Source organism: Rhinolophus sinicus, chromosome 15 (genome assembly GCF_057876585.1).
Source record: "Rhinolophus sinicus isolate RSI-liver-muscle chromosome 15, RSI-T2T, whole genome shotgun sequence".
NCBI lineage: Eukaryota > Metazoa > Chordata > Mammalia > Chiroptera > Rhinolophidae > Rhinolophus > Rhinolophus sinicus.
In genome coordinates, this window is record NC_142515.1 from 76,777,271 (window position 1) to 76,791,199 (window position 13,929).

A 13,929-nucleotide genomic window follows, 5' to 3' on the forward strand; every position below is an offset into this window, starting at 1 on the left:
CAGACAGGGCAGAGAAGTATGAAGCCCTATGTCCTTGCTAGGGGCGGGGGTGGGATTGAGGACAGCGTCCCTGCCACCATCTCTACATATGGAACATGAGGGCAACAGTAGCTCCTGCCCAGGCACGTAGGTATGTAAAGATATGACACGAGATGTCTGGCATAGAGAAAGTGCTCAAGAAATGCTCTTCTTAGCATTTCTAAATCACTTATGGCACTCACACACTTATGGAGCTCTGACTGTGTACCAGGCACCATACAAAATGGCTTTTTCCATGACAGGTCTGATTTCATCTTTACCACAAACCTAGGAGGCAAGGACTGTTGTTACCTCCCATTTTACAGAAGAAGAAACCGAGGCACTGAGAGGTGATGGAACTTGCTCAAGGCAGCTAGGAAGTGGAATTGGAACCCAGGACCATTGGATTGTAAAGCCTGTTTCCTTCACTCGTGCACCAGGCAACAATGTCAGCAACGATATCAATAATAACAAGAATAATTTATTCATCTCTGAGGTCTGAGCCCTCATCCTAGGCTCCTGGAAAGTAAGACTTCCCTCCAGCCACACTAAAGTGTGTTCATCTGCACAGACAATCTGATTTGTATGCATTTCATTATCTGCCCCTCCCTACACACTCTTCCCATGGTCCGGTTACACCAGGCTTCCCGACTGCCACTCTGTACTGGTGTCTGCAATCAGGGTGCTTGGCAGAATGGAGCCTCCACTTCCTCAGGAATTGTGGATTTGAAGGAACGGCAGATTCAGGCATGAGGTCTCTGCTTGGCCCCAACCTTCCTGCATGCAGTTGAGCCAGCTGGGTTCAGGTTTCTTATCCATAAAGTGACCTCTGTGGGTCATTCCGTCTATTTCTCTGTCTCTACAAGTCACCCTTCCCCTAAGAACTAGACAGACCCAGGTGCAACATTTGCCGTTTATTCCAGGACCAGTGGTCAGGGGCCCAGGGTTATGGACAAAGTCTGGTCCTCACCCCAGGACGTGTTCATCTTCGCTGTGTGTGTGTGTGTGTGTGTGTGTGTGTGTGCGCGTGTGTGTGTGTGTGTGTGTTGTGTGTTTGTCATCGTGATGCTGTTTACGTTTGATGGGCCTGACTGTGACGTGACATGTGGAAGTCTGATGTAATGATCACGTGTGTGAATGTATGGCCCATGTGAGTGACTCAGGTTGTGATTGTCGTATGTGTCATGCAGTGTGTGTGACTGAGTCTTTACGATGACATATGACATATGTGGTTGTATGAGAATCTGATGCTTTGTGTGCTTGAGTCTGTGGTTGTGAGAGAGAGATTGTGGAGCTGTGTGATTCTCTGTGATGCTGTAGATGTGTCTGTTTCCTTCCTCCCTACCTACCTCCCTCCCTCTTGCCTTCCCTTTTTCCCTGCCTCCCTCCCTCCTTTCCTTCTTCATACATTTCCCAAGTGCCCACTATGTGCCAGGCCCTGGCCTCGGTGCTAAAACACAGCGGTGGTGTCCCTAGTGGGGTATGAATGCTTAGCAGGGCCAGACAGCCAGGCATGGTGGGAGCATTTACACCACAAAATGGGGAAACGCTGCCAAGCCTGTCGCCTCCTGGGAGAGCTGGCTGGCTGTCAAACACATCCCTGGGCCTGTGTCTCTGAGCATAACTTTTCAAGACCAGGTTGAGGTGTGGCCATAAGCTGGTGGGTGGAACTTGAGTGTGACTGTGACCTTGGGTGGGGCTGGGTGCTCCACATGGAGGAGTCCTGATGACAAATCCTCCCTGCTCACACTTGGGGAGGGTGATGTTTCCCATTCTCAGCCAAGTCCCTAGACCCTGACACCACACTTTCCTCAGAATCAAAAGTATAAATACCCACCCCTGGCCCCTTCTTCCTGAACATCAAGCAGATCAGCTTTACCCCCTGTGTCAGGGCCTACAGACCCCCAAGTCTCCAGGGTTGTCTGTGGCAGGGTCTGCGGTTTCCTTTAGTCCTCTCCAGAGGTGCCGGCTGGTTCTCCAACCTCCAGGGCTGGCTGGGTTCTTGGCCCCTGGTGGTGCCCGCTGAGCTCCCTGGCTGCTGAGTCTTGGGGTCCTCCAGGCACTCTCCAAGATCTCTGCTTGTTGGGTTGTCTGTCTCCTGAGGCACCTCTGCGGTCAGAACCCCATCCATTCCACTGTCACTCCATCCTTCACACCATGAAAGCCCCGAAGTAGGACCGGGTGCCGTCACGGAGTCGGACCAGCCGCGCATCTGGCACGCGGACCACCACCTCCTCCCCGGCGTCCAGATGCACCACGCCGCCCAGGAAGCTGCTGTCCCACCAAACACGGGGGCTGGTTCCTCGCCCACAGGGTGACTGCAGGCTGACCAGCAGCTCCAGCTCCTTGGGGTAGCGGGGTGTGCGCTTGTAGAGGCCGTGGGTGATAGGCAGGACACCGGTCTTTCCCTGTGGGCAGTCCACGCCGCCCAGCTGCACCTTGGAGTAGATATAATAGTAACCAGTCCGAGCAATCACCAGGGCGCCGTCCCGGTAGCGGAGGTTCCTCAGGAAAGCCAGGCCAAGCTTCGTCTCCCATAGCAGTGGGCCCCCGCTGCCACTCAAGCTGAAGTTCGCTCCTGGGAGGGAGACAAAGGAGGCTGGTCAGCACACGGCCCATGCTTGCTGTGTGGACTTAGGCTAGTTGCCACCCCTCTCTGAGCCCCCACCTGTGCTAGGCTATTTGAGAGCTTTACATGTATTAATTCACTTTATCCTCTCTTTGCAGGTGGGGAAACTGAGTCACAGCCAGGCAAAGTCACTTGCTTCTTATCATCTTAACTCATTTCGTCCTCTTTTGCTGGTCAGGAAACCAAGGCACAGAGAGGTGAAGTCACTTCCTTCTTACACATCTTAATTAATCTCATTGCCCTCTTGCAGGTGGAGAAACTGAGGCATGGAGCAATTAAGTGACTTGTGGAAAGAACCAAAACTTGTAAGTGGCAGAACTGCGGAGCAGAGGCAGAAGCCACCGTGGTCTGGCAGCCTTACAACCTCTGTGCGCCTCGGCTTCTCGCTCTATAAAATGAAGATATGACTAATATCTGCGTAGGAGTTAATGACTTCATATGTATAAAGCATATTACGGTTCATGGCACGTAATGAGCCCTGCTGTACAAATAAAATTAGAAACACAAGGACCTAGGCAGTGCGTGTGCTCTGGGCAACTCTGTGAATAAACATTGAATGAATGAATATTTTGACACGTTGTGTGTCTGCATGGTTTTCCCAGAAAAACCCTGACCCCCACCCCACACCAGGACCCGGCATCCCACTCACCTGTGAGATGTGCTGCTGGGTTGACCTGGTGGGATCTCCGCTCTGAAAAGAGGGTCAGAGGTCAGAGGTGAAGACAGTAGAGGAGGGGTAGAGCCAGCCTCCCAAGGGGTCATCAAGTCCATCCCCACCCTTTCCGGAGTGACCCAAACTTCTGCTTCTCAGGCTTGGGGGAAGGGCACCTGTGGGGCTTTGGGCCAGTTGTGCAAATTGCATTGGGAAATAGGGGTGGGGGCAGTGTGGGAACCGTCCTAGCTCCTCCCCAGGGACCAAGACCCTGACTCACCTTGTATCAGCTGCTCCCAGGCTCCAGCATTTTTCTCCTGAAAATGCAGAGGAACCCAGGATGAGGACCTGTGGGGCCCACACCCTGGTATCACTCAGACTCACATGCAGACCGTGGGCACAGCACCACCCTCAGACACACACCCAGAGCCACGTGCACAACACACCCAACAGCCTGGTAACAACATGGGACCTCCGTTTTCTCCTCTGCAAATGGACATATGAAGAGTGCCTGCTTAGGAGCCGATGAATTCATATGTGTAAAGCAGATCACAGTGTCTGGCACATAGTAAGCATGCTATAAGTGTTTATTCAATAAATAATATTCAAGATGCATGGACATAAATGCCAACATGTAAGCATGGACAGTGGCACTGGACACTTAGGTGACACACGGACCAGACATACATGGACACAGATACGTGAATGCATGGTTTATGGATCCAGGTGGGACTGCACACACAGAGACCCGGAAACAAACAACATCAACCCACAGGCTGTGGACAGGTAAGGGCATGGCATGCGGGTGCGTTTACACAAGGCAGCAGCATAGGTCCTCGTGGGCACATGGACATGCACAAGCGGCCACCAGATTTAGACACAGGGAGAAATGACCAGGAGACACAGGACATAAAGTCTTGACCACATGGGACACACATACCGACAGGTGTGGTCAGCAGACAGACACATCCACAGCCAACCAGAAACTGACTCCGAGATTTTCAGAGACTTGGGCAAAGTGGATCAGCGACAATCTCAATCTTGGTGACCAGGTATTGTAAGCAATAATTAGCAACGTCAGAATGTCAGTTCCAGGGGTTACAAACAACAAAACTGTTTTATAAAAATTAAACTTGCAGAGAGACTAGATCTTAAATATTCCCAAACTAGAAGAAATGATAATTATGTCACATCATAGAGGTGTTAGTGAACACTACAACGGCAATCATACTGTAATATAAAAGTATCAAATCAATACGTCGTACACCTTAAACTTCGACAATGTTGTATGTCAATTATATCTCAATTTTTTAAAGAAAGGAGTGTCAATTTAAATTGGTTGAATGATTGCCATGTGCCAGCTACCGAGGGCACCACACACGTACTATCGTACTTTATTCCCTATGAGGTGGACACTCTTAATTTCACACTCATTTTACAAATAAAGAAACTGAGGTTCAAAAAGTGAATGAGTTTGCTCAGGGCCACTCAATGCGTCCCTCAGTCCACAGACCAGCACACAGAGAGATGCACAGCCACACAGGAGACCCACCCTCCTCGAGCCCCCAGGCCCCACTCACCTGCAAGGGGGTGACCATCTCCCCCAGGCGCCAGTGAAGCTGCAGTAGAAACCAGCCCTGCACAGCCAGCCCAGCCACCAGCAGTAGCAGCAAGAAGCCCAGGCCCAGCCGGATAGCACTGCAGCGCTGTCTCCGACGGCTGCTCTCCAGCCTCGTGATTGGGATGTCCGTCTGTCCATCCACCACAAACACTGAGGGCCGCACAACCATCTCCTCCATGCCTGTGCTGATGAGGCCACGAGATGCTCAGGCTAGGCTGTCACGGCTGAGTCCTGTGGGCTGGGAGGAAAACCACAATTGCCCAACGCTCCTGGGCTTCACACGCTGCAGAAGGGCGCTGTGGGTCACAGGGCTGCCTTTAGAGCTGGGGTTCAGCCCCTCCCCTTTTCCCCTCACCCTCCTCTTTTTCCTGTCCCCCCCACCCCCGGCTGGTCCCATCTCACTCTCACTCACACAGTCTCTCACACTTTCCAGAGGCAGCTGAAGATGTGACTCAGGTGGGGACTGGAGAACAGAGGCCCCAGCTTTGCTTTCTGGCTGCTTCATTCACTTGGTCGCCGAATATTAATCAAGCATCTCCTGTGTGCCATGCACTTGTCCAGGTTCAGGGACATAGCTCTGGACAAGAGAGACAAAAGTCTCTGGTCTTATGGAGCTCTTATTCTCGGGTGAGAAAGACAATGAGCCCAATAAATAAGAAAATAATATATAGGGTTTTAGATGCTGATAAGAGCAATGGAAAATACAAGAGTGGTTTGTGTGTGCGTGGGTGGGTGAGCGTGTATATTAGGTATATTAGTGTGTGTGCATGTATGTGTATGCTGTATGTATGTGTGCATGCATAAGTGTGCATGGAGGTGTGTGCAGGTGCAAGCATACGTGTGTGCGCATGTTTGCACGTGGTGTGTGCAGGTGTACGTATGATGTGCATGCATGGAGGTGTGTGCAGGTACAAGCATACATGTATGTGTGCATGTTTGCACATGTGGTGTGTGCAGGTGTATGTATGGCATGCGTGCATGAGTGTGCCCGGAGGTGTGTGCATGTGCAAGCATGCATGTGTGTGTGCATGTGTGCACATGTGAGTCTGTGCAGGTGTATGCATGTGTGTTTATGTGTGTATGTGTTTGCATGTGCATGCATGCAGGTGTTTGCATGTGAATACATGTGTGTGTGAATGTGTGTAACCATGTGTGCATGCATATGGAAGTTTTAAGTTTTAATTGGAGCTCACAGTCATGGGGTAGAACCATTGTCCACCAAGGCCTGGGAGTCATCCTGGACCCCTCCCTCTGTCTTGTCCTCACATCCCACCCTTCAGCAAGTTCTCTAAACTAGATCTCATCCCAACTGCTAGCACCCTAGCTAAGTGCTATGAACTGAATGTTTGTGTCCCTCAAAATCCGTATGTTGAAGCCCTAAGCACAAGTGTGATGGTATTTAGAGGTGGAGCCTTTGGGAGATAATTAGGTCATGAGGGTGGGGCCCTAGTGGTGGTATTAGTGCCCTTAGAAGATGAGACATGACAGAAATACTCTCTCTTCACCACGAGAGGACAAAGTGAGCAGATGGCCATCTGGAAGGCAGGAAGAGAGCTTGCACCAGAACCTGCCCAAGCTGGCACTCTCTCTGCTCTTGGATTTCCAGCCCCCGAACTGTGAGAGATAAACGTCTGTTGTTTAAATCACTCAGTCTAGGGTATCATGTATAGCTGCTCAAATGGATTAAGACATTAAGGTGCCCATCACTTCTTGCTTGGGTCGTTGCAGTAGCTTTCCAGCTGGATATACCACTTTACCTCTTGCCACCTTATAATTCATTTTTTACTCCTAGCTAGTGTGACATTGCTTATTTATATTATATTATATTATATTAATTATATTGAGGTGAAATTCACATATAAAGCTAACCATTTCAACATGAGCTCCTCAGTGCTATTTAATACATTTACAATGCTGTCCTCTATCTAAAACATTTTCAATGTTTTAGTAGGAAATTCCATAGCCATTAAGCAGTCACTCGCATACCCCAATCTCCCCAGCCCCGGGCAACCACTAACTTGCTTTCCTGTTCTATGGAATTTCCTGTCTGGGATATTTCACAAAAATGGAAACAAGCAATATGTGTTCTTTTGTGTCTGGCTTTTCTCACTGAGTATAATGTTTTCAAGGTTCATCCACATTGCAGCGTGTGTCAGAGTTTCATTCCTTTTTCATGGCTGAATAATATTCTGTTGTATGGATGGACCACATTTGTGTGTATCTATTTATCTATTGATGAACATTTGTTTCCACCTTTTGGCTACTGTGACTCATGCTGCTGTGAGCTGGCATGCACATATATTTGTCTGGGTGCCAAGTTGCAATTCTTTAGGGTAACTAACTTGGAGTGAAATGGCTGGAATTAGCTTTTTAAACACTTAAGATAGCTCTCACCTCTCCCTTGTTTAAAATCTTTCAGTGGCCTCTTATTGAGCTTATAGGGGTTAGCAAATTATGGCCCATGGGCCAAATCTGGCTGACCCCTTATTTCTGTACAGCCACAGGAGTGGCTCTCGGGGGTGGCAATTTATTGAGCAGTGGAGACCCAGCTGGGAGGTCCTTCTCTGTCCACTAAACTCCACTTCACCTCCCTGATCAGCCGCCAATGCCTCACTGCTGTCCACACCCAGTTCTGGTCACATTGGCCACCACCTACGTGTTGGAGTGTCCTCTGCTGGTGACTGTCAGGCATTGAGTGGATGAATCTCATTCTGTAGGTTGGTGACTCAACATACTGCCTTGCCTCTGGCCAGCTAATCCAGATGAGACAGCTGGCTCTTGGGACAGAGGCTGGCTGAGACCTGGAGCAGAGAGAGAAACTGGCTTGGGGTCACCCTTCACCCCCTCCCCTTGCCTGGACCTTCAAGCCTCATGCTGATCACTCTTCATCCACAGAATGTCTCCAGCAGGGCGGCAAAGCACGTCCATCATCCCGATGGTCCATCCCAAGCAAACAGGGCATGGCAGGGTCAAAGTACCTTCATAATATCCTCAATGTTATCGATCATCCCTCAAAGCTTAAAATATTTAGTATCTGGCCCTTTAGAGAAAAAGTTTGCCATCCCCTGAGTTTAGAATAACACAAAGTGGTCATCACTATCTTGAACCCCTTGCACACTTGCTCACACTGCAACAGGTGTCTCAGAACTTACTGTTCCCTCTGCCTGGAGCAGCCTTTCCTAGATGCCTCCATGGCTGGCTCCTCTTTGTCATCTATGTCTTGAGTCAAGAACACCTTCCTCACAGGAGCCTTCTGCGTTTACCTGTATTAGGCAGGTTCTTCAGAGAAATAGAACCAACATCTAATCTATATCTATATCTATATTTAATCTACATCATCTATCTATTTATGTATATATAGAGAAAGACAGAGACACAGAGACAGAGAGAGATTTATTTTAAAGAATTGGCTTGTGATATTGTATGGCTCGGCATGTCTGAAATCCATAGGTCAAGCCAGCAGGCTGGAGATTCAGTTGAGTTGATGTTGCAGTCTTGAGTCTGAAGGCTAGAAAGTCAAGCAGAATTTCTACACCACTGTCTTGAATTCCTTCTTCCCCAGAAAATCTGATTTTTTGCTCTTTAGCTGATTGGATGAGGCCCACCCACATTTTCAAAGGAAATCTGCTGGGATTCACTGTAGGTGTGAATCCCAGCTAAAAACAAACAAAAACCTTCACAGCAACATTTAGACTGACATTTCCCAAACAACTGGTCACTATAGCCTAGCTAAGTTCACACATGAAATGAACCATCCATCAATCTAAATGACCTTTATGGGTGGCCCCATCACAGGAGGGCCTTCTCATGTCACCCTGTTCTCCTTTCCTTACTGTCCGAAATTAACTTCATGCTGTTGTTAGAATGTAATTTTCATAAGATCCTGTCTGTGTTGTTCACAAATTTGAACCATAGACACTCAAACCAAACAATACTCCATGTATTAAAGAAATGAAGAAAATGGACCCCACGGCAGGAGAAAGGGGAAATAAGCAAGAAAAGAAATGAGATGTACATAAGGGGGGGCAGGCAGATGTCAGCTGGGATACCTAGTGAGTGATGAAGATCTTTGAGTCTCCCCATCACAGAGGTCTCTGACAATTGGGGACTGGAGGAAAAAGGGGTGGTCTGTGAATGTGTTCTTCCATAGTCCTGGAAACAGAAGGTGGGGATTTCCAGGACCTGGGAGTCTTAGGGGAAGGGGGATGTGCTCGGGTGGCTTCCAGGTTCAGGAGTTTTTCCCATGATGACCTAATCCAGAGCTCTGAGGCTAGAACCCACCCTCAACAGCCCTCAAGGAGCTAGAGGTTAGAAGAGGTCTTTGGGGCCCCAGTTTCACTCTGCAGCCAGTTGTTCTACTCCATCTGGTGGTTGCCATCCCCACTTCCACCCACGCAGTTCTGGTGATGCTGTGACCAAAATAGCCTCCAAGACACTCCTCAACTGCTGACTCATGCCTTCCCCTCGCTCACTCACTCAAGGCTCCTGCCCCAAATATCACCCTGCCCACCCCTTACCGCCCTGTCCTGGGTACAGCCATCCCACTCAGTCCTACAGAAGCATTGATGAATCTGTTCAGGCCCATCTAGAATGTGGTGACTGTGAGGGTGGGGTGAGCCTAGAGAACAGCGAATGGAATGTAAGTGACATAGGAAATCCAGTGAGAGTGAGCTGAGGATGAGGAAAACAAATGAGATAATTATAAGAACAGGTAAGAAAGGAGAGGAGGACTGTAGGGTTATGATGCTGATGAAGACACAGTTAAAGATACAAGGGAAGGTGCAGGTGAGAATCTAGGTAAGAACATTGATAACATAAATATAAGCATAAATTTACAGATATGGATGTAGATGGGAGCCAGGTAAGGAGGCAAAAAAAAGGCAGGTGGATACAGGTGAAGGCGCCAGTGAGAATGTTGTTAAAGATGCTGGTAAGAAGACAGGAAGAGGGAGAGATCCAAGATGGCAGAGTAGGAAAATGCTCTGCTTGCCTCATCCCATGAATACATTAAAATTACAATGAAATTGTAGAACAATTAACCTGGAGAACCACTGGAAGTCTAGCTGAAAAAAAGTTTTATAACTAAGGATATAAAGAAGAAGCCATGCAGACACTGGTAGGAAGAGTGGAGACATGGAACAGGCTGCCTCAGACCACTGTGTGACTGTTGAGAATTGGGAGGGGTGACTCAGCCATGGAGGTTCACCCCCAGAGGAGCAAGGGACTCCAGCCCCACACCAGGCTCCCCAGCCTGGAGTACTTGTGCCAGGAAGATGAGCCCCCACAATATCTGGCTGTGAAAAACAGTGGGGATTCTGACCATCCGGGTGGGTTGGAAGGCTTCAGGAAACCCAGATGTCCTCTTAAATGGCAAGCGCACAGACTCACTCACTCTCAGGCACTCACCCTAAGCTCTGGCAGAGGGAAAATGACTGGGGGCCATCAGAGACATATGGGGAGAGACTGAGTTGTGTGGCGTTGGGGTGAGGACTGCAGGGACAGTCACCATTTTCCCTGTGTGGGTTCTTCCTTCTATACAACCAGTAGATGCATGCTATGCTTCCTGTGTTGGGCCCTCCACTCATGCCCATGACCAAATCTGAATCTGAATTGGCCTGGAAACCTCTGCTCCCTCCACCCAGTGACTCCCTGAGACCCCGCCCCACCCAACTTGCCCAACGCAGGAGGCACATTACTGGCCAGCAACCAGCCTGCCCAAATGACACTTTTTCTTGGACAACTGGATCAGGAGTCCATGTGATCCAGGCAGGTGGCAACTGACCTTGGTGTGCTCTGATACTTTTGCTGAGTAGCTCCAGGCTCTGCACTGGCACCAAACCAGAATCTACATTAACCTGGTGAACATGACTCATCCCATCCTGGTGGCTCTCTGAGACCCTGCCTCACCCAACTTTTATGCCACCTGAGGCTTTATCAGTGGCTGAACCTTAAGGGAGCCGGCAGGTGGCAGCAGGCCTCGGAGTGTCCTGGCTTTTTGTGGAGCTACCTCAGACCTGGTATTGGTGGCAGATGTCCTCAGTTTGCAGCATGGCCTCTCTCACACACCTCCAGGTCCAGCACATTCAGCTACTAACCACGGATCACTTTGTAGCTCCTACCAGGGAGCTCCTGGCTGGTCACAGCCAGTGGGTGACCTGAGCCTGTACCAGAGCCCCTCCCAAGAGGCCCCAGAACCAACATACTTGGAGATTGGCTTCAGACCAAAGCAGCACACTGCCCAATTAGCCTACAGGCAGCACTCCCAAAGGACGGTCTCAACAGGCACCAGAGCCTACTGGGGCAAATCCCTCTCAGAGGGTAAGGCCCCTGCACAGTAGTCCATAAACTGTGGATGTGGCCAAACCCCACAGCCAGTCAGCCTGAAGGTCAATCAGACCCACTAACATGCCAATAGCAATCAAGGCTCAATTATAACAGGAGGACACACACAACACACACAAGGGACACTCCTGGACCACCCAGAGCAGGTGACCAGAGAGACTGGGACACAGGGCCCTATAGGGCACCTACTACATAAAGCCACCCATCTAAGATTGGGAGACATAGTAGATCTATCTAATACATACAAACACACTCAGAGAGGCATCCAAAATGAGGAAACAAAGAAATATGTCCCAAATGAAAGAACAGGAGAAAACTCCAGAAAAAGACCTAAACAAAATGGAGGCAAGCAATCTACCAGATACAGATTCAAAATAATAGTTATAACGATGCTCAAGGAATTTAGTGAGAACATCAATAAAGAGATAGCAAGCATGAAAGAAGACACAGAAACCACAAAAAAGTACCAGTCAGAAGTGAAGAATACGATAACTGAAATGAAGACTGCACTAGAAGGAATCACCAGCAGACTAGATGAAGCAGAGGATTGAATTAGCAATTGGGAAGACAACATTACAAAAGCACCCAATTGGAATAGCAAAAAGAAAAAATAATTTTTAAAAAATGAGGATAGTTTAAGAGACCTCTGGGACAACATCAAGAATACCAATATGGGCAGGCCCGGTGGCTCAGGCAGTTAGAGCTCCATGCTCCTAACTCCGAAGGCTGCTGGTTCGATTCTCACATGGGCCAGTGGGCTCTCAACCACAAGGTTGCCAGTTCAATTCCTCGAGTCCCGCAAGGGATGGTGGGCTCTACCTCCTGCAACTAAAATTGAACACGGCACCTTGAGCTGAGCTGCCGCTGAGCAACCAGATGGCTCAGTTGGCTGGGGCGCGTCCTCTCAACCACAAGGTTGCCGGTTCGACTCCCGCAAGGGATGGTGGGCTGTGCCCCCTGCAACTAGCAACGGCAACTGGACCTGGAGCTGAGCTGCGCCCTCCACAACTAAGACTGAAAGGACAACAACTTGAAGCTGAACAGCACCCTCCACAACTAAGATTGAAAGGACAACAACTTGAAGCTGAACAGCACCCTCCACAACTAAGACTGAAAGGACAAGCATAATGAAAGGACAAACATAAGGGTACAGCATAAGGAATATAGTAAATATCATTGTAATAATCAAGTATGGTGTCAGATGGGTACTAGATTTATCAGGGTGATAAATGGGAGGGAGCTTGGGGGACAAAGTGAAAAAATTGAAGGGATTACAAAGTACAAATTGGCAGTTACAAAATAATCATGGGGATGTAAAGTAAAGCATAGTGAATATAGTCGATGATATGGTAAAAACTATGTATAGCGCCAGCTGAATAATGGTCGGGGGATCCCTTCTTAAATTATATAAATGTCTAATCACTATGTTGTACACCTGAAATTAATATAAAATAATATTGAATGTCAACGGTAATTGAAAATTTTTTAAAGGGGGGAGGTGAAGGGTAATAAGAGGTTCAAATTTCCAGGTATGAAACAAATAAGTCATGGGGATGTAATGTACAGCATAGGGAATATAGTCAATAATACTGTGATGGTGTGGTACGGTGTCAGATGGTTGCTGGACTTATCATGGTGATCACTTCTTTAGGTATATAAATGTTGAATAACTATGGTGTATACCTGAAACTAATACAATATTGTATGTTAGCTATATTTTTAATAAAAATATTTTTAAAATAAAAAGAAATAGAAAGACTCAATGCTAGGACTTTGAGACATTTCTGCTGGACTTGAACCTGGAGCTGCTATAGCCATCTGCCTTCCATGATGGAGGAGCCCAGGAGGCGAGGCAACACCAGGACAGCAGAACCATTCTGAGAAAGAGTGAGAAACCAAAGGGCCTAGTGACATCATTTGAGACACTGGATGAAGCCTGAGCTCAACCAGACTGTAGGAAAGATGTTAAAGAAAATTTGTCTTCATTGGTTAATGTGAGTTTTTGTCATTGGTTTGCTTTTTGTTCCCTCACATGACAGACCACATATGAGGTGATGGTTAAGTTTTGTCTGTTGACTCTTTGTTCTCTCACATAAGAGACTACATGTAATTACCAATGAATACAAATTTTGAGGCCAAATTGTAGGATAGATGTTAAAGAAAATTTGCCTTTATTTGTTGATGTGAGCTTTTGTCTATTAGCTTTTATCTGTTCCTGTATGTGACGTAATTTCTGTGCTGTGATCAGGGGTTGAGTAAATTCCCCCTTTGGTTGCTTTCTGGGTCTCATTCTCCCAAGAGGGGAGATATGGGATGAGGTTACTTTTCTGTCCCCCTTTGGTCTCATTCTCCCGAGCAGGGGAGATATGAGATGATGTTTGTTGTTCAGTCCGTGTTGTGAGGTGATGGTTAGCTTAGGGTTAAAGAAATTCTTGATCAGGGGTTGAGAGAATTGCCTCTTTGTTCTGTCTGTTTGGCCCACGTCAGCAGATGAAGTGAAGCAGTAGCTAAGTTACATCAGGACGACGTGACAGGCACGTTGCCAGGCTTTGGAAGACCTTGGGCTGATGGTCCCAAGCAAGAACAGTAGATATTGCTTATCCGGATGAATTGGCCCTTTGGCTGGATGGGCAACATTCATATCAGTAACTGTGGGTCCCTCCCGGA

The 13,929-nt window shown here is 48.1% G+C and overlaps 1 protein-coding gene across 1 annotated transcript; it reads right to left on the bottom strand.

The window, feature by feature from the left end:
* Positions 1–919: 919 nt before the first annotated feature.
* Positions 920–5,211, bottom strand: TNFSF14 (TNF superfamily member 14). Its single transcript, XM_019710756.3, has 4 exons — positions 4,880–5,211; positions 3,580–3,616; positions 3,297–3,338; positions 920–2,596 (listed from the first exon to the last, which is right to left on the bottom strand). Exons 1-4 carry the CDS (start codon positions 5,096–5,098, stop codon positions 2,169–2,171), a joined length of 726 nt encoding a protein of 241 aa, XP_019566315.1. The 5' UTR covers positions 5,099–5,211; the 3' UTR covers positions 920–2,168.
* Between the last annotated feature and the right edge of the window lie 8,718 nt (positions 5,212–13,929).